A 26032-nucleotide genomic window follows, 5' to 3' on the forward strand; every position below is an offset into this window, starting at 1 on the left:
TCAGCATTTTCTCATTAAAGTTCATATAAAATAGATGTAAAGTGCCTGTTCAATTTAGATCGTTGTACACAGAAAAGCGGTGGTATATCTTTATGAAATATACTGTTATGGATGAAAACGCACAAGCTGTTTAAGCTAATTTATAGGACTTCATGCTAGATTATTCCTCAATGTAATGATGCAATATGATGATGACCTCTGCATTCCATAGTAATTGGGAGAAACGGTACATTTGAATTGATTTGGATGAACTTTTTTTTTTTCCCTCATTTTAATTAAAAGTTTGAGATGTAGAGTATATTGGAGTAAAGATGTAGGAGGTCAAATGCAGGCCATTGGCTGGCAGCTCTGGGAAGTGATTTGAGGTAGCTGGTTAAGGTGGAAGTCACTCTGCAACACTCAGTGGACTAGCGCTGCCAGTGGACTTCCAGGTAGTTATCCTTGGTGTGTTTTTGTAGAGCTGGGAGATGTGCGAAGCAAAAGCAACCATCACTGTGGGATTTTTTTGCCCCCTTTTTCCTTCCCCCCCCCTCTTTCCCCATCCCGCCTTTTTCTTTTTCTTCTTTTTTTTTTTTAAGAAGAGGTCCATGTAATGCTTTTTATTCCAGACCTACTTTGCAGGCATCACTGAACACCTGCCGCAAAGCAGGAATTCTGTAATTGAGAGCAACAGGGTTTGATGTTGCCAGAAGGTTAATAGGGTCCTCAGCTTCTTCCTATCCTGTGGCAAAGAGCACAAGTAGTATTAGGCTTGGCGGTGCTACAGAGCCAGTGATGGGTCTCAGTCCACACTTCCAGCCTTATTCAGATGTGGAGGCAGAGCAAGCAGGGTTCAAAACTGAACTGTTATGGAAACTTGTGGGAGTGCACGTTTGATCTTGTGAGGAGGTTTTTCCTTCCAACCATCTAGCTCCCATTTTGTGAGGGGCTTCCCGCTCCTCACTTGCCCTGCCTTCAGTGTTCTCTTGACCAAGTCAGACTTTGCCCTACAAAACCACAAGCGTTGCTGTCTTCAGCGATACCTGCTAAAATATCCACATGACCTGATGTACTGCTGGTACAGTTAAAAGGGAGCTCTTCCATGGGACAGGACAGTCATTCTGATGAGCAAGCAAGACGCCTCTCATGGGGGTCTTTGTAGGAGGCCAGGTGTTAAGGGAGCCTTCAACCTAGAGATGAAGGCGGGTTAGAGAACATGGGCATCCACTCCAACTCACCTGACAGCAGCTTGATCCATGAATAATGTCTGCATCCATAGGTAGACCTTACCAGTGGTTTTCCCAGGCGCAAAAATAGTCTTTTCCTTTAGCATGTGGATAACGTGCAGCATACATGCTCATTCCTCTCTTTGGAAAACTCTCTACCTGTCTCTCACCTGGACTCCAGAGTAAGCACTCAGGTGGGTACATTTGCATGGAAGCAGGCTTTTGAAATGCTAAAAAGATGAGAGTTTCCCCTAAAGGGAAGGGAAGAAAATCTCTATAAAGATTTGTTTTTAAAATATAAACAAATCAACCCCCCTCTCTTAATCAGTATTCTTTGGAGCAGTTGTAGTAGTGTCTGGTTTGAATATTGGAGGAGGAATTGTATTTGAAAAAATGGTCACAGCAAAATGTTTTTTCCTGCAATTGTTTGTATAATATTCTCCTAATTCCTTGTAAATAAGCACGACATCATTTAAAGGTATTTCCTACAAAATGTAATTACTTAGAATGGATATCTTTAATGCAGATATTAAAAATCAATGACTGCTTTGTGTTTTCTTTAAATGATACTGTTTAGCATTGTTTGTATTGTGTAATGCCTGCATTGCTCTGCATTATCATAATATGCTCCATTTTATCTTCTGCCACAGAGCAAGACAACTTCTCTGTCATTTACTGACTTCTTAATGTATCTCAAAAACATTTTATAAGAAGTGTATTTGGAGTCTTGTGTATGAACTATAAGTGCCAGTGTGGGAAAAACAGAAAGCAAGGAAATAATGATATAGTACCATCATAGCTGCTATATCATCTGTCTAAAACACCTCTCATCAGCTAATCATAGCGCTTAAACCCCTTGATTCTGGAATCAGTTTATATTTTAAGCAAGCTTGAATTTTCTTTTAAGAAATTTTAATTTTAATGTATATTATTTGCATTTTTCAGCAAGTTTCAAAGGCAATTTTATGTACACATTGAGCATTAAAATAGTTTTCTCCATTGAATTCCCAATGCAGCTGCTGATCTGTTTCTTGGTGCCAAGTTCATTGTTAGTTTGCTTTGTACTGAACTTCATTATGTGAATTTATGTACAATGGGATACTTTGACCCAAAATAATTGTGTAAGGCATTGTAATGCCAGTTTCAGTATCTTGCCACTTTGTATTGCTGGTAGTATATCTCTGGATACAAATACTCACATTTTCCAAAAATTGATATGCAACGCTAGTTGCTCGCAGCTCAGATTGAATGTTTTCAGCATCACATTTCAAGAATATTCTAATATTTATGAGCACATTCAGCAGAATTTTGCTTCACAAAATCTATTCTAGTGCTGCATGGCAGATACTCTAAACGTGGTGGCAACTCCATGAGTTGATGACTATATTTAGGTTAAGCAGCCTACACTTTATTTTCAGGTTCAACAGACTGAACATTATAAACACATCTGTCTCCCTATCCTCATCTCCAAAGCACAGTATTGAAAGAGAGAGCTGTTAATTATTTAATACTGATTGTTTTCTTCTTTGAGTTTAATTTCTTTACTATAAACAATATGTGCTTCATAAGTATAAGGCAGGGGGACTCAGAGGATAAAACAGTGGCCTGAAAACATTCCTTTTTCTAGCTTCAGCATTAACATGCTTATGGCTGTGGGTAAATCATTACCCTGCCTCCTGTTGTGTTTTTCCCATTCATAAGATGGGAATAATGACCTTTGTTTTCCTGAAGGCTTCTGTAAATCCACACATAGAAGAGTGCTTAAAGAACTACTAATTTAAGGGGTTTACTTTAAAACGGTTTAAACCCCCAGTGTTAAATAGTGTACAATGCTTGAAACTTGGGAGTATCTTCTCAAGGACAAATATCTATAAATCTGAGCACTTTAAGCATCCATCAATAGCAAGCCTCAAATACTGTGTGATTTCCAGCCCCGCCCCCCCCTTCCCCTTTTAGTTTTTGAGGTTTTGGGGTTTTTTTGAGGCGCACTGCAATTTCTTCACTTTTTACTTCTCCAAAGTGAATGCTCTGCTTTCAAAGCAAGTTCCACTTGCTTTTCTCTTGGGAAGTATATAGAACAAATTCAATTTGATCAGATTTTTGGTTACTTTCATAACTATATCATGAGATAAGAATTTGATCAGTGTGTGCTAGAATGGAAATCCAAGCAATGAAACATATTGATGTTATAAATGTGCACTACGGGGACATCCTCCTTCTATTGTGTTTTTTGTTCCTGTAAATGAATTACAGTAAAAATTACTGTCTTACCTTGAGGGAGTGACATTTCTCATGGGAAAATTGAGGGGGACATCTTCCCTGACTATTGCTACCATGGCCAGTAGCAAGAATGAAATTATAGGGAAGTTGAATTCCACTTCTACAGACTTTACAGTTTGGTAGGAACTATGAATTGTTCGGGTAATTTGTGGGTATACTAAAGTCAATGAAACATGCATCCACATGAGGCATTATCCTTTCATTCTAGCATTTGGGATACTGCTGTAATGGACAATGACAAAATGCCCTCAGTCTGCATAGGTTTTGCTTTAAGTTGTATGCTGCACCCAAGAGAACATATTCAGTTGTATTTACTTTCCTGTTTATCTGTATAAAATTTCTGAGTCTTGGCTCAGTTTGTCTGAGAAGAGAACTGTTACAAAATGTACAGAGTTCAAGAGTTTCTGGCAGACAACTTTGGAAGAAGATCATCTACCACCTGCTTGCACTTGATACTGCTCTAGAGTATCTGTATTTCCTTTGTAAATTTATCTGCAAATTTTTTTTAAGAAGTTGTAATATTTCATATTTGTTAACGATCAGCCAAGACTTATGTGCCAATGGGTTGATAAGAACTTTATATCAGTGGAGGTCCTTCAGTTAATTTCATTCGGGTTTGTATCAGGCTCTGTAGTTATATGTGTAGTGATGGTCTAATTTAAGAGTAAATTGCTAAGCATGTTGCAGAATGTCCTGGGAAGTTCTGGGAACTTGTTTGGATGTCAGAGATACTTGAGACTCCTTCTGCTGTGTTGCAAGCTCATCTGGTGACATGAAGTGTAGGCTGTTGTTTTAATCACATCCCTGTTTGAATTTTTAAATTTGTTTTTCTTTTGAGGTGGTTTGTTGTTTTTTGGGGTGGTTTTTTGTTTTTTTGGGTTTTTCGTTGGTTTTTTTTTTAATGAGTATAAAGCTTTTGTCACAGCTTGTAGCTGAGGGAAAAGAAAGTCTGTTTCTGGGATACAGGACATGTATTTGCCATCCAGTAGCTGAAGACCTGCAGGGGATAAGAAGGCAGGAAGGAACCTGCCGCCTTACTTTTTTGTCCCTTTTGTGCTAAGCCACTGTATCACCATCAGTCCCCAGTCTGGTACCTTACTTCATCTAACTAGTAAAATCTCCAGTGCTATTATCAAGGCACATTTCATTCCTTGCTTCCTTCCCGGACAGGAAAATGAGCACTGAGGGAATAGCATGGGTTGTCTCACACCTCAAGCATGAACATGACATGATGAAGCCTAGCTTGAGCCTCCTGCTGCGGCAGCTCCAGGCCAATTCTCTGAAGCAGCTGTGCTTCAGATGGGTGTTTTGCGTTTCCTAATCTTTTTGCAGTGACCAGCCTGAGAAGTAGCTACTTAATTCACACAAACATCTTCAAAGTATTACATTAATTAAAACTGGTTAAAGAAACCCAGCCCAGTTCCATTATTTTTTTTATGTCCACAGCTGCTGCTGTCTTGGGTACACAACTTTGTGCATATTCTCATAGGCAGTTAATTCCTTTTCCTAAGAAAAAGTGGTATTTTTTTCTATTAATAGCATAACACAATTTCTCAGTGTATGTCTTTCCAGGGTAGTTGTTTGTCCTTGTTAAGCTTTAGGACATAATGTTAGCTTCTTGGTAATTTTTTTTTTTTATTATTTTTTGGTCAGTGCTTTCATATCCTTACATTCATTTCCAATGACTGCCATCAAGATTGTCTTAATTGAAAAAACATTTGCTGTAACTTCAGCAGCTGTTCTTCTACAGCATAAAATCATGATAATTGTGTTCATTCAATGCAAGGTTGCTGTAATGGAAAGTAAATGGTCTCCATTAATAGGTGTTATTCTCCCTGCTACAGTATCTTGTTGCCTGTGAGCGAGAATATGAGATATGCTATCTAGTCTGTGAAATAAAAGGCAAAACCACATTTGAACTCTTATTTGACTCTTCCTATAACTTTTTTTCTAAAACTGCGGGTTTTATTTTTTACTTTCTGTCTAGTTGACCAGTTGGATTTATGGCTTAATTGCTGAGTTAATTCAATAACTTATTTGTATAGCACTCAAGAAGACCTTGGATGATTTACAGAAACATGAAATAAATATTTTCCCATCGCTACAATATGTACTCATTAAGGGAGGCTTTTAGATGTGTACATCTTCACTTTCAGAGCTTTTTTTTGTGTGGTTTACCAGTTAAAATCTGTCATTTTCGTTAGATCTTAGAACTTAAATTGGCATCTCCTGGATGCTATGTTCTGCCTGTCCTGTTGCTTTGACATTTCTGCTTATTAATTGCAAATATGTGCGTACATACATGTAGAACTTGTTTTAGAAATATTACCTGTGATCTCAGGTGAGGTGGTGCCATGGGTACTCAGCTGGCAGTTTTTGGCATGCACACGCAAAGCAGGTCACACTTTGGGGGAGAACCAAAAGGCAATGCTAAAGCTGCTCTGCTCATGGTAGTATGGAGGTGTGAGGTGTGTGCCGGCGGCTGTCTCTGCATGACTGAAGGAAGCTGTTGTAACAAGGAAGTGTAAGCATGTAGTTTCTAAAGTATGGAGTTCCTGTGCTTGTTTGCTTATGATCTAGCCTTCTTCATACATTTCAGTAAGTGAAAAGCAATGATGTAATTCAACTAGCGTATTTTAAACCATCAAATCTATTTTGAAGGTTTCAGTTTGTTTTATGGAAATGTTGGCATTTATTGTATTGACTAAAATTTGAAGTCTTGATCTTTTAAATGGCTGCTAATCTTAGGTGCATATTTTTGTCTTCATCTCAAGTGAATCTAAGTTTCTGGAAATTATGCGTCTAGAGATTGTCTCTATTCAGAGGCACATGATTCCCCTTTCCTGGCTGTTGCTCTTTATGGAAGAGGTTTCAGTCTTCCTGCAGAGGTGTTGCCTCTGGCACTCTCCTTATGCAGCTCCGCTTTTGGTGGTGCTGTTGTGGCTTTCAGCAGCTTCATGACTATTTCCACTGTTTTGAGTTTCTGGTACAGAATTACAGCTGGCTACCACCTTCTTTTCTCTGGGGAAAGTTTTGGAAATGATCTCTAAAGGTTACAAGTGGTTATCTACAGATATCTTCATCAATTGAGCGTAATGAGGGGCAGATGTTCATTTGTCTTAAGACACTCTTCCATTTCATTTACATGTTGGTTTCTTAAGCCAACACCAAAATGTCAAATAGCTGAATGTGTTCAGATTTGCTGGCTACACCTGCCAGCAGATAAGAGGCAGTTAGAGCAATACACAGTGGTGTTTGAAGTAAACACGAGTTCAAAGGGAGCTTCATGAAATTTTAAATACTGGTGAGGATTTGCAGCAAAAATCTATGGATCTTGTAGCTAGGGAATCAGTTCTTCAGACTTCGCTAGAAGAGCCCATTAGGAAGAGCATCCTAATACTGGTTTGGGTTTTTTCCTTCCTGTCTGACAACTCTTGAACATACCGTGCATCAATTTCTGTGACTTTTGTTCTGCAGTTTATAATAAAAGAATCTGAGAGTTGGAAAACTTACCATGGTTCATTTGTTCTTCTTTTTTCCTTTTTTTTTCTTAACAATTCAGAACCTTCTGGTATATTAAAAAAAAGCAGGGGCCAGCTGGCCCTCCTGAAGTTGTGCCATCTGTATCATCTTTCTGACTGGGACTTCTGTCCTCTTTTTCCTGTCTGGGCAAATCCTCTGTAGAGAAAGATGTCTTTGTGCCTTGGAAGCAAACCATATCAAACAGACAATCTAATAGATAGTCCTTTCTGCTTCTTAATGCCTTTATCTCTTTTCCATGATACTTAATATTTTAAGAAACAAGATTTTTTTTTAAATTATTTTTTTTTAAAGCTGGAAGTTTCCTAACAGTTTCTTGATTGAAAGCTCAGGCAATGCTTACCAGAAGATGAAGCAGTGCTGTTTCAGTTCTCCCCTTTCCAAGACAGAGCAGAAAAGTAAATTAAGCTGAAAATGCAATTGCTATTTTATATAAACATATTTATCTATATGAAAAAATTGACAAAGGACTTCCTACTATACTGCAGTGAAAAGATGCTATAATTTCCCTGTGACTTGGTAACTTTTGTATCCAAAAAATTTTTCTTTATGCTTTCTTGTTGATTTCGTGGAATCTTCAGAAATTATTCCAGACTTTTCTTCCCACCTACTCCCCATTCCCCTGCACCCCTAAGACTTCTAATTCTTTCCTTTATACTTTTTACATGATCACTAACCTCAGGTTGTTGAGGCTGCAGGTCAGGAAATCTTTCCCTTGCCATGACAGCACTTAGCAAAGGTTTACTTACATTTCTAAATAGGTACTAAATTCTTCTGAAATTTTCTTTTTTTTTTTTTTTTCTCTCAGAAATAGTTATAATAGGTTTATTAATAGATAATATAGGTATATTAAGCATCTATATTGACATGTTAAGCACTGTAAAGTATTTGGTAGTGTCAGAAGTTGTAGAACAAAATGTCTGAGGCTACTGAAGAAGTATCTGTATTCTTCTGCTGTTTGGCCCAAGAAAAACAATTTGTTGTACAGTGGTAAATAATCTGCATTATCAAGTATGTCCCGTTCCTGCCAGGCGCTGGGTGCCCTTCATTTCCTTTTGAAGCCAAAAGGGATTCAACATGTTGCAGCTCAGGCTGTGCTGAATACTAATGTCTTCATATCTGGTAGATCATTAGTATTTATTTGTAACATGGAAGTAAAATTAGTTTTGACCTTTAGAACCAAGTCAAAAGGTTGATCCATGTCCATTTCCAATTTGGTGCATTAATTGCTCCCTTTCCTAATTGTGTGTAGGACAATAGTTTCTGTTCATTTCAGAGGTAAATCGAAGTAGGTGATGTTTTGCATTCATAATTCTGTTGTTTGTTTTACTTACAAGTGAATTCCAAATCACTGAATATGTCTTCATGGGTTCTGTTTTAAATAAACAAATAAATCATTATTTCTGATATTTATTTATTTTTTTCCAAATCAGTGCATGCATTTTGCCTGAAACTAGTGGGATGTGGTATGCTTTATGATGCATAGAGGATAAAAATAAGTTTATGCATTTTTTGGTTAGTCAAGTATTAGTATTCTTGGCAGCTCTGAATAGGGGAAAAAACGCCAGCATGAAATTAATAACTGTTTTTGTTTCTGTTATAGCTACACTGTACACATCCTGCATTTTGTTGGGTATATTCCTCAACAGCAGCGTACCAATATTCTTTGAGCTCTTTGTGGAGACGGTCTACCCTGTTCCAGAAGGAATTACCTGTGGAGTTGTCACCTTTTTGAGTAATGTGTTTATGGGAGTGCTTTTGTTTTTTCTCACATTTTACCATACAGGTAAGAAATATAAGCTACTTTGTAAATATAATTCTTCATTAAGACATACGCATGTCAGTAAAGGGAAGATTTGCACATACACTTTCTGTTAATAATTAAATGTTTGAATCCCCCTATGTAGCAGCAAGGGAGAAGAACTTTAATTGTTCTTTTCTATATGCATACTAATAAAAATGAAGTACCTTAGTGCAAGATGCATATAGTCATATTCTACTTAGAATTTGCTGTAGCCAGAAACCATCAAGATACATGCCATTGTCATGTTTTTATAAAGGCCTGGGTAATGTGACCATTATTAATGTTTTTAGCTGTGGGTTTTCAAAACCACAATAAAGCTAATCCATTCTCATGCTTCGGGGTATAACTGCATTGCCCAGGAGGGGCAGAGCAGAAATTCCCCAGTTATGGTGAGCTCCATTCAGTGGGTTGGACGGTAGTACCATTGCAGGGGAGAGAGCATCTCTCGACCACTGCTCGAAGACAAAATACTCATTTCTTTACATAATCCAGTGGTCTAATCAGGCACAACAGTGTCTTGTTTGATGTTTTTATCAACTTCTTCAGACTTTCTCATCTCTGGAGTATTATTTGCTTTCTCATTAACTCACAATTGTAACTTTCAGCTTGCTATTTGGTAGACTATATTATTACTCTAAGCTGTAAAATAAGAACCCATCTTGCTTTCAAAGGGAAGTTGTCTTTTTATTAATGGTTTTCAAAGATGCAGAATTTTGGTTTGTATTTTGTTGTGGTAAATTTTTGCTTTGTGATGCAAGATTTATAAAGCAGTATTTTACTTTTGCTTTGAAAGCATTAGAAACTGTGAACTTTTCTATATTATCATGGCTGCATGTACTACGTAAGGTGGTGTATTTCACAACCACGAGGAGACTGACAAATTGCAGAATTAATTGTGCTTGAAATGATGAAGGTTACACCCTGGGGCAAATTTTCAGCATGCCTTGTGTGTCTTCCTGCCAGGGAATCGCAAACAGGTTGAAAACCCCATTCCAGATTGTGGTCAGTGAACACAAACTGAGAGAAATTATTTTTAATTTCTTTTTTTTTTTTAAATACTGACATTGCAAAATCTGAATTCCATCCCTGCTAGCGTTGGGTCCTGTGATACTTAGTCTTTACATTTTAAAGAATGCTTTTATGGTTAATATTAATTGATATGGTTAATATTAATTAATATGGTTAATATTAATTAATAAAATAAAACTCTGTTCACATATACTATTATTTCCAATGTTTACACTGAGCTGAAAAGATTACACAGTTTACTCTTGAGAATTTTTTCAGCATTTTTCAGAGTGACAATCCAGTGTTCAGAATTACTTAATAACTAAGGATGGGGTTCCAGTGTCTCTGTACATTCCTGATTGACAAATTATGATTAAATGAACTTTTTCCCTCATACAGGGTATATGGGGCCATGGTTTGTCTCTAGTATTTCTTTCCCTAGCAGATATCAGTAAATGCAGGTAAAGAGAAAGCTGAAATTAGTGTGTCCATACACTTGGAATATTTCCGCTATTTCTTTGAAGTAAAGAAAAAAAAAAAAAGAAAAAAATTTTGCTTAGGACAATCCATTCTCTGTGACGCAGTTTCAGAAATGATTGCAAGTACAAGAGCGCATGTGGTCACTGGGGGGAATCAATGCCAGTGGGTGCTGTTGGCTCCTTTGAGAATAATATCCTTTAGAAAGTCTATAATGATCTTAACATTTGTCTTTCATTTGAGTCAAATGCATCCTCTAATGGCATTTAAGAAGCTTCCAGGTAAACCAGAACTCACTCAAATTCATCTTGTTCCCTTGGTCTTGCTTTTTAGGCCAAATAATCTTTCAGTAGTTTTAATTCTGATTTCTGTCTTTTTTCCCCTTGTCTGTGATATTGCAAAGGCTGTGAAAGAGCCAAGCCTTGGAAACTGTCCCGTGCAGTGAAGATTTTGGTCCAGCTAGCACAGTGGAAGTGTAAACCTTTCTAAAGCTCAGCCTCCCTGCTAGTGCAGTGCCCTGAGACTCAAAGCCACAGCCACTGCACGTGGTTTTTGTCACCTTTTCTGCAGGGACTTCCAAGAGAAAAACAAAAGCAAATTGACCTTTAGCGTCCCACGATTGATGTGTTGTTATGCATCGCTGGTGCTGTCACAAATTCTGGACTGCGAAAGACAGAAAGGATTCGCAAGTTAAATTTGGCGTTTTATGATATTTGGGTTAAAGTCTGTTTAATCCAATTAAGCAAGAGTATTACAAGGAAAATAATAGCAAACCATTTGGCTATTGACTTCTGGCATTATATAACATGGTCTTCTCCAAGCCTAGGAAAATTTTACTAAGGTTTTAATAAGATTATTGCCTAAAATAATTTGTAAGGGTTTTTTTGTGACTGGGGGAGGGTGTTGTTGAAGGTTACTGTTTTTGAAAGGTTGATTATTTTATATGTTTTTTAGGCTTCCTGACTTTGCATTGTGTAATATAAATTGTGCTTTTTCTTTTAGCAATATCAATTACAGATTTAAGAAAGTAGCAGTGTTGTAGTCTTGATTCTGTAAAAATAAATCAGTAATAAAAGAAACTTGGAACCCCCACCACCACCACCATCTCAGTAAAATTAATGTTTCTTTAGTAAACTGTCAATTTAAGTACAAAAAAAAGGAAATGGTGGTGCACTTGTTTGAAAAAAAAACCAAACTTGCATAAACCTGCTAATTAGTAGCCAAATATCAGGTGATAGGATTTCTTCAATATGGAACACAGGCTTTTAAGAGCAGTACATTATGTCTAACAGCCGAAAAGAGGCTTCTTAGGAGCTGTTTTTGCAACCAGTTTTAAATGGAATTGATCGTGCTACTCACAAGTTTCTTCTAACAAATTGGTTTTCCCTCTTTATAGTGTGTAGCAGGTTTGATTCAAAATCAGATCCTGCTGCTTCTTTATGCTTTTAATTTGTTTCAGTTTTCAGTCCATAGAAATCAAAGAACTAATGAGTAGAGTCTTCAGAAGTGGTTTATTCTCCATTAGCAATGATAGATTTTATTGTTTTCCCCCATTCTCTCCATTGGCAGGTTGAATAAGGAGAATTAACATTAGCTGGAGGCATTGGTTATGTATATGTATATAACTATAATTGGTTATATGTATATAACTATATATATATAACACTGTAATTGCTTATGTGTGTAACTACATATACATAAGGCGTTCATGGAAGAGTCTCATAGGCAACACTAACTGTCTATTGATCAAGAGCTGTTAGGATTTTGTTCAGAACACAGCAATTTCCTTCAAACCTGCCATCAATCAAAGTTTTGGTTGCTTTAAACACGGAAAATGTTTGGTAACACTGAGTTTGGGTATGTTTTCTGCTTTACAGAGTTTTCCTGGTTCAACTGGTGCCTGCCAGGATCGTGTTTGCTCAGTCTGCTCCTCATCCTGTGCTTCCGCGAGTCCTATGACAGACTCTATCTTGACGTTGTTGTCTCTGTGTGATAACACCAGACTGGCTGGAAGAGACTGGAACTCAGCTTTGCAGTCTGCACATCTGCCTGGATTTGCACGGCTGAACATCAGAAAAACAAAGAAATTACAAGACTTAATTGTGGCTGTATTAGAGAGGGTGAGGGACAGGCTGTTCTTATGTTCAAGACCACCTTGATTTGGGATAAACGTGGACCCTGAGCGGTGGTAAATGATGCCGAAATGCACAAAGATAATGTATCTGATGTACAGGTCCCAGTGCCAGAGCAGGGGCTCTCTATTTAAAAGGCTGTTGATGTAGCAGTGAGATGTACAGTTGTGTGTGAGTATGTGTGCGTGTGTGCCGACTTATGGTTATACACACCGGGGTACCAGTAATATTCAGAGTCTTCTATCAGAACAGAAATAGTGAATAATCTTAACAAAAGGAGTAAAAATGACAAAGAGGAGGGGGGAAAAAATCTTTTTTTAAAAAGATCTCTCTTTTAAATCACTAGTCATGTATATAATGAATGTCCATTAAACAGTTAAGCTAAAGGAATTTGGTGCTTGTACACTACATTTACATTCTAATAAAGTAATTTCTGATATAAGACACTGGTACCAGGGGTTTTAGCCATATTTAATATCTCAAACAATCCTTGCAGTGTTGTTACCACCCTGGAGCACAAGTAAATGATAGCTTTAGCTGCCACTGAAACCTAACTTGCACCTGCAGTTGCCTCTGAAATATCACCAAGGTTCTGTATCTCCTGAATACAGAGCATCTGTGGTATCTCAGAAGTTTACTGGAGAGTCACTCTGGGTAGATGTTGGTTTTGTAAAGGCCACCACTGTGTCACCTTTTCTTCCCCCATCTCCAGTACTGCCTTTTTTACTGTGAAGGCCTGTGTGTGCCACTGAATACTGTGGGTGTGGATGTCAGAGTACTACTAGTTCTCTTCTGATACTTTAAGGTGTGCGTGGTTTTTAGAATTAGCTTATGATTGAGGGTGCCTAAACAATATTGTTTGTTAACCCAATCTTTAAAATCACTGTTTCCTAAAAAAAAAAATAAATGACACCTTTCTAGTTGATGAGGTGGCATGACGGCGAAATGACAATGAGTTTGACAATGACAAAGAACTTATGAGTTTTGGCATGGTATGGGGAAAATAATGCCAGCTCTTTTTATCAGTACTAATCTGTGGTCGTTTTGGCCCTTACTTGAATATAAACATTAAAGACACTTTGAATAGTTTTTTAACTCAATTTTAAACCTGCTAATAATTTCTTAATCAGATTCTTAGATTCAGTTCAGCATCATTTACAGTATTTCCTTGTGTGTGTTCTGTGCTTTGTGTTAGAGGTGTGTGGATGTTTATATCTATGTATACACAACTAAAACTTATATATATATATCTTTTATATATGTTATATAAGGGTACGTGTTTACATAGGTTTATTTTAAATAATCATGCCTCTGGATGGTGGTATGCTACTGTTTGCAACTAAACCAGTCACTGCCATGAATGGAAATGCATACATATGCTGTCTGCGACATGAATTTTTTTCAGGGTGTGAATGATTTCCCGTCGTAGCAATTTTATTGCAAGAGGGTGCCTGCACATGTTGGAGGCGGCTGGTGAACAGGGTTCTGTGTCTGTGGAAGTTTGAATCAAATGCCCATAGCTCCTGTGCAGGGCTCTTCTCTGCCATCCTGGGCTGACACCGGCACTGTAAGTTCACTCAAATAAACCCTGAACTGAGCGCTACCATTCAGACATGGATCCGTTCATTGTCTGCTGTTCTTTTGCAGAGAGAATATGCCACTAATACCTTTAACTCAGGAGTGTATCTGTGCAGCAAAATAAAAGCTGTTCCCTGCTTTTATGTTTTCAGAGCAACGAAGGTATGTACTGTAGTAACAGAAAATTGACTTAGCTCGTTGCCTATGTCAGCTACTAAACGATCTTTTCTGTCTTGAAGCAGGCTTTTTGTAGAAATGGAGCTAACCTACAATGGGGTAACTCAATCAATCTAACCAGCATGTTCAGATCTGCTGGCATCATCCTCTTACTGTTTTTCAGATGGATGGTATTAACTGTCCAACTTCTTTTTACTATGTTTTAGTGCCTGGAATAATTTCAATATCCGGTAGCTGCTGCTACCTATTGTCTTCTGAAACCAGGGATCGCTTGCCAAGAGTCGATTGGAGTTGCATTGTCATGGCAGAACTGCGAGCTCGGGTGGCTTCGGAGCTCTGCTTCTGCAATTTACTGTAGCTATATTAAGATTAAAATTGCACAGTTTAGGCACTCTCCCGAGTGACAGAGATTTCTAATCCTTTCACTGCCCTGACTATTTTAAGATGGAGAAGCACTTCAGGCAATATTCAGACTGTAACCTATTCTGCCTCTGTTCCAGAAGGCACTGAACAATTCAAAATACTTGTCAGTGCTGCCAGATGCAGACTGTCCGCACAGTCAGGGGAGAAGGGTGAACGTCTTGTTTCAAACCCTGCTAGATTGTTGTTGAGTCAGTGTGGATTGCTCACTGCCCTCCTGAACATTGACGCTTTGGTAGAAGTTTCTGTGTGTGCTGGGCTGGCCCGGGCTGGGTGCCGGGTGCCGGGTGCCACCGCAGCCGCTCTGCCTGTCCCCTCAGCTGGGCCGGGGAGGGAGAATGCAGCGAAAGGTTCCTGGGCCGGGATTAGGGCAGGGGGTCGCTCACCAGTGACCGTCACGGGCAAAGCAGGCTCGGCTTGGGGAAACTAGTTTAACTTACTACCGGTCAGATCAGTGGAGGGTAATGAGAAATACAGCGAAATCTTAAACCACCTTCCCCCCTCCCCTCCCCCCCCTCCCCCCGGGCACAGCCTCCCTCCCGGTGTCTCTCCTGGGGCCGGGGTCAGTCCCTCAGCCCTGGTCTCTGCCCCCCTTCCCCCTCGGGGGGGGCTCCTCACACCCTGCCCTGCCCCAGCCCGGGGTCCCCCCGCGGGGCGCAGCCCCTCAGGCACAGGCTGCTCCAGCCGGGGTCCCCCGCAGGGGCACAGGCCCTGCCAGCGACCCTGCCCCAGCCGGGGCTTCCCTCGGGCTGCGGGCACCCCCTGCCCCCGCGGGGCCCTGCCCGGGCTGCGGGGGGATCTGCTCCCCCGGTGCCCTCCGTGGGCCGAGGGGACAGCCCGCCTCGCCGGGGGCTTCGCTGTGGCTGCCGGGGCATCTGCTCGGGCACACGGAGCCCCTCCTGCCCTCCCTCTGCCCTGGCCTGGGGGGCTGCAGGGCTCCTGCAGCACATTCTCGCTCCTTTCTGAGGCTGCAATTGCTGTCATGCAGCAGCTTTTCCCTCATCTTTGCTGCTTAATCCCAGAGGTGCTGCCACCGTGGCTGATGGGCCTGACCGTGGCCAGCAGCGGGTCTGCCTTGAAGCCATCTTGGCGTTGGCGCCATCGCATGTGGGGGAAGCTTCTAGCAGCTTCTCACAGAAGCCAGCCCTGTAGTCCCCCACTACAAAAACTTTGCCACATAAACCCAAACCACTCTGTCTGTCTTGGGTGCTGTAGTGTGTGGCCTTCATTATAGCCCTGCACCGAGGCCGGGATGCTCCCGAGCCGAGCGGCACAGCAGGGCTCTGCTGGAAACCTGCGCTGGGGCTGCAGGAACCATTCTGCAGCTGGGGCTCTGCTGGAGTTCCCGGCAAGTCCGATGGAAATCTGCCTGGGTGAAAGCCAACGGATTGCTCCCAAATTCTTTGAAGCTGCACGGGGTGCTGCTGCATTCCACACACATGGTGTTCAGGCTTTAGGATTTTATTAGAGCAGCAAGTCTGGCTCAGGACGGAGGTGAGGACTGCAAATGTGCTTGCTGAGATCTCTGGAAAATGTGTTATCCTCATCTGTGCCCAGCAGCAGTGTCCTTCTGTGGAGGAGCAGTCCATTTCATGTAAGTAACCAAACTCAGTCCGTGGGAATATTTTTTGGATGAGGGTTATCACCAGATCCACCCTTGTTTGGATTTGCCGAGGGTCCAAGCTGTCAGGATAACTGCACTTTGCTGGAAGTTAGAGACCACATGGCGAGCCCTAAGCAGTGCTGATTCAGTTAGCAGTAGTGCAGAACAGGCTCAAAACAGTTATTTCTTTTATTAGTGAAAGTTCTAACTTCTGAGTCGGTAGCAATGGGGTTTTCTATTTAAATGAGACATTACATTGCGCTGCTGCAGAGTAGCCGATGCTGGCAGCTGCTTGGCCTGTGACTTGCTAGCAAAAGAAGGTGCCCTGGGAAGTCACAATATTTACTTCTCTTCATGTCCCAGAAGTTCACAGCCTTGAAGAAAATTTTTCCCAGCAGTGCAGAGCCCCCTAACATACAAGAAACTGTGTTATGTTTTTATATGGAAAATGCTGGGAAGGGTGCTCTATAGTGATCACTTTCTTGTAATAGTCCTTTTTTTTTTAATTTAAATACAGGCTGCTCCTCAGGTGTCTGCTTGGCTGGGTATCGACTCTCAGTTCAGCTTCCAGGGCTGCTGGCTTTGCTGCTTGCAAGCTGCGGAGCTGTGCTGGCTTTCGTGCTGCTAGTGAGGAGGCTCAGGGTTAGCTAAAGTAGACTCCACTTCACGGCACTGCTTGCTGTCTCTTGACACTGCTGATACCCATTAATTTCCTTTTAAATCCTTCGCCTTCCTGTGTGGCCACTTGTTCCCCTGAGCTGGAGGCATCGAGAAGAGTTTCCATGATCCCAAGCCAATTTTAGATGGGTTGACTGACCACGTACCTAATATACATAAAAATAGTGATTTTTTTTTTTTTAGGAAATCATACAAGCTGCAAGAAAGTACAGACCCAAAGGATTTTGTGTATATGTGAGCAGATAGTCTGTTACGAACAGACTATAATTTGCCTGAAACTTGTAATTTTAGCTCCCACACCTAGAGAGGCCGAGTTGATAGGCACCATGCATGTTAGGTATTCAGCTTCACAGCATCACAGAGTTATTCCCAACCATCTGAAAGAGCTGAAATGATTTGGAGTGGGATGTCTTTTTGGAGTGGGTTGAAAACCCCAGGCTGCATCAGTGTTTGCAGTGGTAACTTTGGGGACCATCAGGGTGATGGATTTGGGGGAGGGGGAGCATTCCAAAGGGCATTTCAACACTGATATGTTGCATTGAGTTGATCAAATCCATAGAAAATTTAAAGTTTTGTGGAGACAGGGATGTTAATGATGGGCTTGTTCTACAGTAATTTAGCAAGTGACTGCGTATCCTTACACTGCATTATAAACAAGCTGAATTGATTGATATGCGTATATTGGCTGTTACTAGAAAGGGAAGTGCTATTTTATTGTGAGGATTGACTGAAAAATGAATGGGAATTACAGTTTGCATAGTGGATATAACTGTCCTGTAATGCTGTTACATAGGGTTGTAATTGCTCATTTCTTCTATTGGGCCCCTTGCAAATGTTAAGTCTGTAACAAAGGCATTTTTGTGTTTCATTAGTTTGGGAGGTTTTTCTTTTAGGCTAAGTGTGGATCATTGTAATAACTTGTCAAGGCAACTGCTACACTGGTATGAAAGCGTATGTGAACATTTGATATCGATTTAGTGTTTGACATTGGGGCCATCGTTCTCGGTGTTGTTAAAGCGCTAGGCGAGGGGAGCAGGGATGTGCGTGCAGGGAGGCAGCAGTGGTCCTGGATGCACAGCCCTGCAAGTGTAGATGCTGCCAAAACAAACAAGAATGTCATCATCTTCTGTGGGTCCCAGCAATCAGGGCTGGGAGGAGGAGAGGAGCACGTGCAGGAGGGGAAAAGCCACCTCATGGCTGCTGTCTCCTTTCCAACAGAGGGATAGCTTCCAGGCTTACTGCTTCGCGTGTGAGAGATCATAAGTATCAACACAGGCCTCATTCACTTCCCCGCAGCCATTACTGCTACAGGGTGGGTTGTAGGTGGCATGGGAATATCTGCCTTGCTTCCTTCAGGGGTGTCATTTCGGGTGGTGCAGGAGAATTGTTGCAGAGCAGGCAGCAGCGAAGTCAGAAGATGGTGTCAATCTGTTTAGAATTTTTGCAGTTTCCGTTTCAAGGCAGATGAAACTAATAGAGGAAGAAATGTAAGTCTGTCCAAAGTTTTGACAAGCAAAAGCAAATATTTGCACAGATGTGCTGGCTCCTGTCTTTTACTTGGGATCACAATGTGTATGGAGTAATCCGTGCCCACCTGGAGTGTGAACCCACTCCCAAAGCTCCTGCCACTGCTCAGCCCCCCTTCGTGCCCAGGCCAGGGGCAGTGATGGGGGGAGAAGGGAAGTGCTGCAGCCGAGATGCCCAAAAGGTCTGACGGTGGTGGGTGCCTGGGTTTTTTGTGCATGAGGGATGTCTTCTGCAGCCCAATGTTAGCAGGGTCTCATTTTTTACTTCCTCAAGGATGAGGTTCTGACCTTCATCTTATGTTTGTGGCATGATTTGTGCCATAGGAACAGCTATGGCTGTGGCACACGGTGTACAGGCACTGGTTTTCCAAGTGTGTCAGGTAAGGCAGGTGGGACTCACTCCCTGCAAGAGCAGCTTTTTCTTCCATGGTCTCTCTCCCAGCTAGCTTTCCCCATGTGATTTCTCTACTTGTAGCTGGAAGGACTCGTTGCACTCACTTTGTGTTGCTACATAGAGAAAATACCATGAGCAAAGCCTTCCGTTCTTTATGGAGAGGTTTTTCCCTTTAGGCTCAGGCCACTTCTCCAACCTTAGCCCCTCTCTTTGCAAAAGCCAAGAAAGCCCCAACCCCGTATTTTCCTTTGCAGAGAGCACATGCAGGTTTGTGTGATGCTGGGACAGGTGGTGAGCCTGGGCACTGTGCTTGCTTGGTCACAGAGCTGCTCGGGGGTTTGGGGAAGGAATGCTTGTGCATGGGGTGCCTCCCTCTCCCCACCTGTAAAAGGGGAGGGGGATGCCCCTTGTCCCTCCCCAGGCAGGGACACGCTGGGGTCAGGGCTGGGAAGTGCTTTGGGATCCTGTGAGGAATGGGGGCTGGAGCAGGGTGTGGGAAAAGCCGTTTAATGGGCCGTGTGTCCTCAGACTTCTGTGGGGCATGCAGACCCTGGCTTTCTTTGTCTGGCCAGCTTAATTCTATAAGGTGTAGGCAGTAGGTACTGTATGGATAGAAAACGCCGCGGCAGGACAGGTTACATTAACAAACTGGTGGGAAATGGTTGTGCTTAGGGAAGGGATGCTCAGAGAGCCAGTCTGCTTGGGGCAGTCATGGGGTGCAGAGCCTCTGGGCTGTATCTGGCTCTCTCTGGATGCCCTGGATGTGCAATCAAAGCATGATGAGTGGCAAAACCAGAGCTGGTTCCCTTGGCTTAGCCCCTGCCTGCACCTCTCCTGCGTACCACAACCTTTCTGCTGCTCACCATCACCTGGGCTGAGCCAGCCCAGCAGAGCTGCAGGGCGTCCTCATGGGCCACCAGCTGCTGCTCCCCACCGGGACAATGATGTATTTTCCAGACACATTTATTTTCCCTGTGTATGATATTTGCTAATTAAATTATCTTTTTCTCCTACCAAGTTTAATGTCTTCCACTGTGCATTTTAGAAACACGTACTTGATAAGCTGGAAAAAACAGCTTTTAATTATGTGATGCACCTAACGGTTGAGGTTTTTTGAACTGCATGAACATAGGGAGAAGGAAGAGAGTTTTATGTGTTAGAGAGCATCTTTGTAAACTATCCTTGACCTGTAAGACTGTTCAACTTTACTGGAGTTTGTATGTATTTTACTTTTGTAATTTTTTAAATGATTTGAAAGAATTTTATTTTAGGGCAAATTCTACTTTTTGTATGCGATATTGCAATGTGATGTATTTTTGTTTTTGAGAAAATAATGTTGAAACTACTATATACTCGTCAATGTAACACATCCACTGTGTCATTTCTTTTTAAAACTGGAATCTGACCATGAAGTGCACGTTACTTTACATACTGGTTGTTGCACATTAAAGGGGTTACTCAGATGTGCTACCATCACTGTTGACTAATTCCAAGAAAATACAAGGGAATTGTTTCCTTCTGCTATAACATTGCTGAAAACCACTGCAGATATTGCTATGAAACTGGGGGTGCTTAGTCTAAATGAATGTAGCCTCATCCAGCACCCAAGCCAGCCAACAGAAAGATTTCCATCGCTTTTACTGAGCTTTTAGAGTTGGTGTCTGGCACTGCTGTTGGACCGAGGGTCCCCACAGGTTGTGGGATGCAGGGGATGGGCTGGGGCAGAGGGGTCCCGCGGCAGCAGGGAACCGAGGGAGGGCGAGGTGCTGGCAGCAGTTGCAGCTCTGATTTCACACCCTGCCTCATCCAGGCTCGTGGCTCAGGGTGCTGCAAGCCGGTTGATTTTGCTGGTTCCCACCGCTGACATCTCTGTTGGGGTTTTTGTAATAACCTTCCCATTGTGTGTGTTCTGCATTTAATTGAAACGGGCCCAACTTGGGATCTCTTGATCCATGTTTATTTTCTAGGACCAGCTCTTCAATAATGCCCTGACTACTTACTAGGGCAGGTTTAAAATAGCCTCACATCCTATTAGTGCTGGGAAGAAATCTGTCAACTCTCATGTTGTGGAATATCTGGGCCCCACTATTCTTAGCAACAGTCTCTTTCCAGGCTATATATGGGAGCTTAAGGCTCTTCTAATGATACAGTTCCTGGTTGTATTTATCTTTGTGGTGTTACGGAGATCTCTGTCCCTGGGGGGGTGAGAGCTGAGGGTCTACCTCAGATCCCTGATGTAGTTTTGTGTGTTGGTCAAGCCCCTACGCCCATTCTTTCTCAGTTGTTTTTTTCACCCAGTTCCTATTTTATCTTTGCTGTTCCTGAAATCTGCTGGTTCCCTGGCATATAAATGACATTTATTCTCTTTCCTGACCAGCACATCCTTGATGGTGGCTCACTCTCTGACCACGCTGGAGTTGCATGTGGGCAGACAGGCTCTGCGAGAGCGGCTGGGCTGGGCGCAGGCGCTCAGTGTTGTGCCCAGATGTGGGGGAGCTGCTCACGGACACCTTGTGTCTAACAGCCGCGAGACAAGCAGAGGCTGGGGAAAAAGTCAGGGTCACTTGTTGATGCTGGGTATGGCCGTTCTGGCACCTCTGGGCTGCAGCCCCGCACCGGGGGATGCTGACATCAGGGAAGAGCAGCAGCAGCACCCGAGTGCAGGTGGGCCTGCCTCTGCTGTCCTGCCAGGGGTCACGAGGGCCAAGCAGCCGCAGTGCTTTACCCGCTCCAGGAGCGCGATCCGGGCTGCAGCCGGGGAGTTTCATTGGGAACCAAGACCTGATACACAACACCGATGCTACTCTGCACCCACCACCATATGAACACAAATGTGCAACCAGGTGATTGGGCTTGGGTTTTTTGCTACAGCTTGGGCTTGAGCAGGCAGAGGGGAGGCACCGCAGTGTGCACTGTGCCAGGACTCCTCACGCAAGCTGCGGGGAGCAGCATGCTCTCCTCTCCCAGTGTGGGCCAGTCACTCAGTGAAGTCATCCTTGGCTATGGGCTAGAAAAAACACCGTAACTCTTTGGGAGCCAAACAAGCATGGGAGCATGTCCCCACGGTGGTGGAGCAGCCCCGGGTTGTCCCAGACTCTAAGCAGCAAGCTTTGCAGCAGGTCCTATGGCTGCAGCGAGGTTTCTTTTGGGGATCTTTCTGATTTTGCTCCACATCTGCAGGCAGGTCCCAGGACTGGAGGGGCTCTGCCAGTGGTACCAGGATGGGCTGGACCCCTTCCCTGTGCGCTGCAAGGGCTGTGCTGTGAGTAAGCCTGTCAATCTGTCTGTCCATCCATCTGCTTGGCCACAGACCTACAACCACAGTAAGTACCTGGCTCTGGCACTAAAAGACAGTGGGCAGGGGATGCAAACCTTCTCACGGGCAGCACAGAGGGAAACGCCACCTCGGTGGGACCCTGGTGAGTGGGGTCAGGCGGGCACGGGCAGAGGAAATGCTGGCAGCTGATGAACTGGCCCCACTGTGTTCTGGACCTCAAACTCTCCCCAGGGCTCTCCTAAACCTGGCATTGATTGCAGAGCTGAGGGTTGGGAATACAGATGTAGCTTTGTGGTTGAGTTCGGTGCTGGAAGAGTATCTCTGGTGGGCAAAGGAAATGACGGCTCTGATGGGTTTGTGGTGAGCAGATGAGCAGCAGAAGTGTGAACTAAACTGGCACAACCCCATACAGAAATGACTTCAACTGCCACTGAAATGAAGAAAAGACTTTTTTGAGAGAGGTTTTCAGAATAGGTCTTAGCCTGTGCTAAAGCATCACGGCTTGTCTTATCTTGTACACTTACGTGGTACTTAAAGATGATTTTATCCTGGCTGGGGCGGGACTGTGGGTCTCTGGGCTGGCATGCAAAAGTGATGCTCAGAGCACAAGTCTGTAGCTATTAGCTCCAGACCCTCCTTGGCTGTGACACCACCCGGCATGGCAGGGACTGCTGGGGACCAAGCTGCTCCCCAGGGCAGCGGCCTCCGTCAGGCAGCGAGGTTTGTCTCTTCCAATGCCAGAGGAGTGATGGATCAGCAGAAGACAGTAGTAATTGCCAGGAGGCTTTCAGGCAGAAAGTAAGGCTCTCGCTCGTGGACAGGCTGATGTAAGTCAGCATGTAAATTGGGTACAACATAAAAATAATTTCATCTGAGCTCCTATGAAGAATCCTATGAACAAAAAAATGTTGTTGCTAAGAAATGTGAAAACAGAAAACAATAATGTGGCTCCTGCCAGGGTAATAAAAGTGTATCAGTGTTATGCCTGCTCTCTCGTACAGATCGCTTGCTCATGACAGTAAATTAAGTACTGCAAAAATGGGTACAGTTTTCTCTGTGGCCATTGATGCTTCGCATCATGGAAATATCAAATGTTTCTGATGGCTGTTCATTACGCTGCGCTTGAGAGGGGAGCAATCCATTGCTGGCTCCATTATTTCCATGACAGCAAGGAAATGACTATGGGAGTTTTAAAAATGAAGGAATACAGCAAGGTTAGATGGATCGAACCTCAACAGCCTTTTGCCATTCACCATGGTCGATGCTAACCCTGGGTCTAGGAGACACCACACTGTCTCCAGAGTGATGGAAAACCAGGACTACTTTTTGCTTCCAGCTAATTGCCAGCTCGTAAACTGTGTAGTTTGACCTTGAAAATCTCAAAAAAAGTTATGTTGAAGTGTGACGATGATGCAGCACAGCGCCTCAGTGAGGAGGCACCTCTGCCCCACAGCCAGAAGGAGCTTTAAGCATTTGCTGGCTACCAGAACTGCTTCAGTTGGTGCAATGATCCAATGAGTTGCATCTTCCATGTTCTGTAGCGATACACACCGTGGACTTGACAGGTGGATGTGGCTGGTGTACAGCACCCCATTTTCTTGTCATCTTTGTAGTGTTACAATGAAAGCAAGCTAATCTCACGTGCACTTGAGTTGCTGCCATGAGTGGTCAACACAAGGGCAGTTATAACAAAAAAATAAACTCTGGCTCACAAAATAAACCTGCCCTGCGAGCACACCAGGGCAAAGCAAGTAAGGCAAGAGTCTACCCAGCTGCTGAGAGCCAGCTACGCATTTTTATCTCAACAAACAAAATTACCTTAGCTTGAATCAGCCCTTTCTCCAGAGGAAAATGGTTTGGTTTGGGGTTCCTGTAAGCAGGTTGAAGGGTTGAAATCTGACCAAAGACAGGCTGGGGGCAGGGGGCAGGTGCCCTGGGAAATGGGCCGATGAGCCTGATTCTCTCTGTTTCTGACAATGTAAGGAATTTATTGCCTGTCCGTACCTTGCTGCGAGGGGTGTGTGTGGTGGGGTTGTGTTGTTGGGTATTTTCTTTTGGAAGCAGGCTTGGGCTATGCTGAACTCTGCCGCCGCCTTGATTAATTTGAACCTAAGCTTTTTTAAACAGAAAGTGCAATAACAACTCCGTGAGTGGCTTTTTATGAAAGAACAAAACAAACCATGTTAAAATGCATTTCAGCTGTTAGCAAAACAGCATTTTTAATGAATCTCCAAAGCTTTTAGTAATTGAGCTGTGTGTTTGAGAGCATGTGGCCTCTCGGCTGTACACTCAAGGGGCAAAACCACAGGCACCGTGGGAAGCAATGCTTTTGCGGGTGTTGACTCATGCATATTGAAGAGGTGCTTGCTCCGTGGTGATCTCTAAGCTGGGGTGGCTCTACTGAGCTGTCTCAGGAGCTGTTGCTGAGCTTGGGGACTGTCCCCCTGCCCGATCCCAGCAGCATGGGCACACAGGCTTTCATAGCTGAGTGAAGTGCCAGTGTGGGCGGAGGGAAATTCAGGCGTCAGAGCCAGGGCTTGTGATCACGTTGTGATAGGGCAACGGGGGGCACTGATGGGACTGGTGGGGTTGCTGGGCACTTGTAGGAGTGCTGGGCATGGCAGTAGGAGATCCACTTGGAGCTTTTTTCATTGCCACAGCCTGACTGTTTTCCGAGGAGGGTGTCTGCATGATGCTTTGCCCTGCCACTACTCCCAGCAGTGTATGAGGATTATGTATGAGACAGTCGAAAGCCTTGTTGGAAATCAGGCTGCAGGATATTTCTTATTTTTGCGCTATCTGAAGGACATGGTGCCTGTTCAGGGGAGGAAATTAACTTGGTCTGACATGACTTGCTGTTGATAACGTCCTGGTGCCAATATGTAGCTGCTCAGCTGCTCCGCAGTGGTTGCAGCGCGTGCGTTTGAGTCCTTGCTCTGGTGGTTTTTCACAAGCACTGAACTGAACTGGGCTGGGCTGCGATTCTCTGCACCTCCTTTCCTCTGTAATGCTGTGTGTTGGCTGTGTCCTTGCCCAGGCAAGTGCCCCACCAGCCACAGATGTTTCCAGCCCTCGATGGAGACGAAAACACTAGCAAAAGGGCTTCACACGGAGGGACAGGGCTAGGACAGGTTTGTCAGTGCAATGCCTGGCTCAGGGCATCCCTAAAGCGTTTATGGCAAGGAGCTGGGAGGAAACACGTGGACATGAATCATGTTGTACCTCCTGCTTTTTCCTTTTCCTCCGTTTCTTACACTCACCTGCCAAGCGCTGCTGTTGGAGGGGGAGCCATGGTGCGAGTCGCTGTGGTCCCTGCAGAAAGCTCTGCGCCCTGGCCCAGGGCCCTGCATTTGCTGCACTGCTGCAGGAGCTCCCCAGCAAACCCCGTGGGCAGCGGGGGTTGCTCGGCAGCCCACTGCCTGCAGCGCAGCCCTGAGGCTTTGGCTTAATAAAAAGCTGATGGGGAACCTGCGAGATAGCAAAGCTTTCACTGTTTACTAAACACAGTTAAGAATTAAAGAGGGAAAAGGGTACTGTTGGGATGCGTAGTGAAAGTGAGAGAACAAAATGCGCTGGGGCTACAAGTGAAACTGTTATGTTAATGAATCAAATTAGCAACCGGAAAAAAAATGTTGTGGTAGACAGGTTTTAAGGAAATTGGAAATAGGTTCCGACGTGATACTTTGCTGTAATTGTGCACAGAGGTGTCTTGATGCAAAACAAAACCATTCAAAAATGACCTCCCCATGTTATCATGCAAACTAACCAGGGGGAAAAAAAAATCCATCTTATTCATAGCAAGTTTGGTTTTACTGATATTGTGCCTCTCAATTACTTTTTAATGGTCTGCATTGAAAAGAAATTCCTGTATGCACACTTGAGAATATGAAAACACCCAAATGATAGCTTATGATTTAGTAGGATTAAAGTATT

The 26032-nt window shown here is 43.2% G+C and overlaps 1 protein-coding gene across 1 annotated transcript in view; it reads left to right on the forward strand.

The window, feature by feature from the left end:
* The window catches only part of SLC49A4 (solute carrier family 49 member 4), a 74184-nt gene extending 53899 nt beyond the window's left edge, over window positions 1-20285 (forward strand). The window contains exons 8-9 of the mRNA XM_027804704.2: window positions 8629-8811; window positions 12192-20285. Coding sequence (XP_027660505.2) covers window positions 8629-8811; window positions 12192-12307 — 299 coding nt within the window. The 3' untranslated portion in view covers window positions 12308-20285. The remainder of the gene's footprint in view (window positions 1-8628; window positions 8812-12191) is intronic.
* Window positions 20286-26032: the final 5747 nt, after the last annotated feature.

This window comes from Falco cherrug, chromosome 8 (assembly GCF_023634085.1).
Source record: "Falco cherrug isolate bFalChe1 chromosome 8, bFalChe1.pri, whole genome shotgun sequence".
NCBI lineage: Eukaryota > Metazoa > Chordata > Aves > Falconiformes > Falconidae > Falco > Falco cherrug.